This window comes from Mytilus californianus, unplaced genomic scaffold (genome assembly GCF_021869535.1).
Source record: "Mytilus californianus isolate M0D057914Y unplaced genomic scaffold, xbMytCali1.0.p SCAF_2, whole genome shotgun sequence".
NCBI classification, from domain to species: Eukaryota; Metazoa; Mollusca; class Bivalvia; order Mytilida; family Mytilidae; genus Mytilus; species Mytilus californianus.
Genome location: NW_026262668.1, coordinates 78294695 through 78299637, shown reverse-complemented (window position 1 = coordinate 78299637; position 4943 = coordinate 78294695). Strand labels below are relative to the sequence as shown.

Here is a 4943-nt window from a genome sequence, read left to right as displayed (position 1 = left end):
AGTAGTCAGCACTTCTGTGTTGACATGAATTATTATTGATATGGTCATAATTATAAATTAACTGTTTATAAAATTTTGAATTTTTCGAAATACTAAGGATTTTCTACCTCAGGAATAGATTACCAAAACTTTCGGAATTTTGGGCCCTCAATGCTCTTCAACTTCGTACTTAACATATATGTCTCTGGTATAATAGTCCCAGATTCAGCCTGGGACTATTACATTTAGCCTGGCATCCTGACCCAATCTAATACTTCATCTACTGTCGAGCAGTGAGCCAGGATCCCAGGCTATATTTCAGTATACCGACATACATGTGATTATACCAGAGACATATATACACATGTATGTCGGTATAATGAAATATAGCCTGGGATCCTGGCTCACTGCTCGACAGTAGTCTATCGACGAAGTATTAGATTAGGTCAGGATGCCAGGCTAAATGTAATAGTCCCAGGCTGAATTAACTTTTTTTAAATGTTTAAACAAGGATTTTACTATAACGTTTTACCTCGGTGTTTCGGAATAACATTAAAACAATATTTGTTAATTCAAGTTAATACATGAATCAATCAAGGAATTTAATAGTAATGCGTTAAAATTTTTACATTGGCTTGTTAACACATTTCCGAATACGAAAACTTTATCTCCTCCGTACTCGGTTCCAATATTAGTTGGGAAAACATCATAGATATATTTAGAAACATGTAAACAACAGTACATTTTTTTAGTTTCCGTTGATCAATATCAACACCATTGGCTAGGCGGATAGAACTTTTTGGCGAAGGAAGCCGGTGTCACCGAAGAGAACCACTTACATTCGGTAATGTAACCAATTACATTTAATTCTACACTTTTCCCTAAATACATGTAGGAGGTTTTTGGGTTCATTCAACAATTTTAACATAAGGGTGAACATATCCAGATTTAAATTGTAGGCATTGTAACCAAAGGCTGTAGGAACTTACGAGAAATTTTTAGGGCACATAATTCAGTGTTTTATAGTCTATAGTTCCTTTGCTTTTTTGTGTTTTTTGTTGTGCATGTACTGATTTTGTGTCATGGATGGATACCCATATATGCTTTGTGTTTCTATTATAGACTAAACTCGGTTTTGTAAGTCACTCACAGGTTCTTACCAAAGCTTGTAGGGTTATATCCAATATAAGAGATAATAGGTAAGTTAACCCCCCAGGCCCTAACTTTTTCACCTAGTGGTGGGAATATTTTTGAAATTAACAAAATATTATATATTTTCACAAATTTTATTGGGCATGTGTTAGGTGTGCCCCAGGCCTGAATCCATTCTGATTTGGACTACATTTAGTGTTTTAGTTGGTAAAATTTATGACTTCTGTGATGATGGTTACAATAACTTCTCAGACCTCTCTTGATCTATCGTGGAATATTTGTCACTAGACATAAAGCAAGAGACAACCAGTCAATGATTGAGAAATCGAGACATTGTACTTCAGAAGAATGATCTATAACACTGTAAGTGTTGATAACTTCTACAAACTTGTCTGGTCTCTGAGAAAGTAATATTAGTAACAAATGTAACTTAATTACATTGTATATGAACAAACCAATATAAAAACAAGGAGATATGGTATAATTGCCAATAAAACAACTATTCACCAAAGGACATGAATGTAAGCAAATATAGTTCACAAAAGGACATAAAGCAATGAGCAATAACCATACACTATGGTAAGCTTTAAAAGGCCCCAACATGACAAAATGTGAAACATGTCAAATGCAAAAGTAAGTCTCAGAATTGAGAGATGTTGTTATGAAAGAATTGTTAATTGGCAAGGAAAATTTGTATTACCTCGTCAAGATAGAATATGGAAGTTTTGCTCACTCAGCATGGTTGAAGATTGAGCTCATTTTTTATTTACATACCCCTATATATAATAATATTAGAGAATCATATCTTACATGTCTTAATAACATTTTTAATAAGTTTCGTAACTTGAGAAAATTGCATGATTTAAAAGATGATCTTTTATTCTGGATAATGTCAAATAATGACATGCAATTTATATCAGATTTCAGTGATTATCTTTAATCTTTATTTGAAACAAGGAGGGTAAAATATCTGAGAACAAATATTCTATCTTGACAAAAATTAAAAAGAAAAAAATTATGTCATAAACAATAATTTTATGAATATTTGATGTGGACCAGGAGTTATCCTCCTTTGTATACTGTATAGACTGATTATCCCCCTTTTATTATTGAACAATTATTGTTTGTTATATGTATTAATAATCATAATTATATTGTATTGTCTGTATCTGTAACTTGATTGATATGCTTGTAATGAGCCCTATGATTAAGAAAATAAAATATAAGTAGTAAAAACCAACAGCCTGATTTAAGCTTACATGTAAACAATAGATGAAAAAAAAATATGGCAGACAGCATCCAATGACACCCACTGAATTACGGGTTCCCGACTTGGGAATCCAGCACATAAAAAATGTGGCTGGATTAAAAAATTTTGTGAGCACTCAACCTTCCCACTTACTTTGGACAGTGGTGTAACAGTGCAACATAAAAAACAACTTTATTTGAACTTTGGTCCACCAATCTCCTTATTTTTAAACTGTAGAAATCATTTGGAAAGGGGTCAGATTGACACTAAGCACAAAAAAAAAAAAAAAACAGCTAACAAAAAGACACAAAGTACCAATCTTCAGTTACTGAAAGCTAGATCAAAGCTAATTACAACTAATAAATAAACATGTTTTTCAAGGCTTGAATATCAATCAGAACACATCCAAAGGATTGAGTTTAAAGACGACATAAACAGTCTGAGAAAAGCATAACCTGTGCAATGCCAAAATATAAGTATTTACAGGATGTAGGACCATACAATGTTCATTCTGTACAGCAAAACATAAAGTTATGTTTTATCATACCCCAAGGGACAAAGTTCCATCGGCTATAATGTTTTTGACCTGTCCGTCCGTCCGTCATTCCTGTTCTTGTCATCGCAACTCCTTTGTAACCACACAACAGAATATCAAGAAACTTTGTAGATAATAAGGACATACTATGTAGATGTGCAGATTGACAGGGAATTATGATTCAATTTTTTTTCTGGGAGTTATGCCCCTTTGAACTTAAGAATTTTGGCCTAAATATACTACTGCAACAGTTTGTCATTGCAACTCCTCTGAGACCACACAACGGAATTTCATGTAACTTGGTAGATATATATAATTAGAACATAATATGTAGATGTGCATACCCACAAGAATTTTTTATCAGTTGACTTTGGTAGGAGTTATGAGTTCTTTTATTAGAAAACTTACATGGATGCTTAAAAACTAAAGACATTTGCAGAAAACCATATATTTATCTATAGATGTTTTTATTTTTCATTGTGCTGTTTGGTTGATGTCTCATTCACAAATACCTCACATCATTAGATTCACAAACTGTAATATATATTTACTACATAACTTCAGAAATTCGTTGCGAAAATTACAACAAGATAGGTTTGGCAAAAATAAAAACTTGCATGTAAAAATTAATAGCATTACAGGTATTACAATGAAATATTTCCTTAAATAATTATAATTAATGTCACAATTTCAAATGCACACAAAAATTTCTGAATTTACAGTACTGGTACATCTTTCAAAATACTCTTCTTGTCACACTTTGTTTTGTGTAGTACATTTCCATTTTCGTTTTTAGAATAACAATCAACATGGGTGCAGTTAAAAGCAGATTGTTACAGCTGATAGACAGAGGAGAAATGGGAACATATAGGTCAAGGCACCATCTTATATCTGATGCAGCATCACTATCAACATGCCAACACCCACTAGAAGTAATCAAGTTGACTATCACAAAAACTGAACTCACTACTGTTCCTGATACCATTGGCCGTTTTGTAAATGTTACGAAACTTGATCTTTCAAATAATTTGATAGAATTTATACCATGGTCAATTGTTTGTTTGAAACAGTTAGAAGCACTGAATCTATCACAAAACAAGTTAAAACAACTTCCGGCTACAATGTTTCGTTTGCAGGGCTTGTTTCCAAGGCTGATGATCATCGATTTGAGTTATAACTTGTTTGAACGACTACCTACAGAACTACTCGTGTTTGAGACAAAATTGAAAACACTGAAAATACTGAACGTTGAAGGAAATGTTGGTTTAGTTTCACCACCTTTAGAATTGTGTCTGCAAGGAATTGAAACTATATATGCCTTACTCCGAAAACGTCAAAATAGGACGAATGAATGGGCAAGATGGAAACCATATTATAAAGACAATTTTACATGTTTGAAACCATTGATTGAAATATGCATTGAAACCATTATTGATTCAAAGATTGATTATTTGTCTGCTACCAGTGTGCCACCAATCATTAAAAAATTCTTAACTTCAGCAGAAAAATACCAAGAGATGTTGGGACCCAATGTAATGAAATGTAGTGCATGCAAAAGATATTTCACCGAAGAGTCAGTTTTTGACAATCATGTGTGTTTTCAAGAGAAAAGAATACAACCAAGTAGATAATATTAAAATTCAAAATATAGATATTGTATGGAAACTCTTGTCCTGAAAGTTTAAAATAAAGGCTGTCAATACTTAGTTTTTTAAGGCAGATATATGTAATACTGTGTACCTCTCCTATTGATGTTTTTCAGAGTAATTATTTGAATGAACTCACAACATGGAATGTGCATTCGACTCCAATCTTAATTGACTGGGATTGCCAGTTTTTTGTCATAGGTTGATGGTTCTTTCAGGGCACTCTGGCTGCCTTCACCACTAAAAACTGACTGCTAAGATATAACCAATAGTGCTGAAAACACCAACAAAAAGTCAGTCATCAGTCTATTTGTTTTTCGGACTATATAACTTCAGAATTCTACCTAATACAAATATTCCATAAAAATATCTATATTTTAAA

The 4943-nt window shown here is 32.7% G+C and overlaps 1 protein-coding gene across 1 annotated transcript; it reads left to right on the top strand.

Moving 5' to 3' along the window:
* The first annotated feature begins 674 nt into the window (after positions 1-674).
* On the top strand, positions 675-4621 carry LOC127728259 (leucine-rich repeat-containing protein 57-like). Its single transcript, XM_052235544.1, has 2 exons — positions 675-823; positions 3712-4621. The coding sequence occupies exon 2, from the start codon at positions 3725-3727 to the stop codon at positions 4544-4546; it is 822 nt and encodes a 273-aa protein (XP_052091504.1). The 5' UTR covers positions 675-823; positions 3712-3724; the 3' UTR covers positions 4547-4621.
* The last annotated feature ends 322 nt before the right edge of the window (positions 4622-4943 follow it).

Coding starts and splice junctions, on each gene's coding strand:
- LOC127728259 (XM_052235544.1), top strand. CDS start 3,725: ATGGGTGCAGTTAAAAGCAGATTGTTACAGCTGATAGACAGAGGAGAA.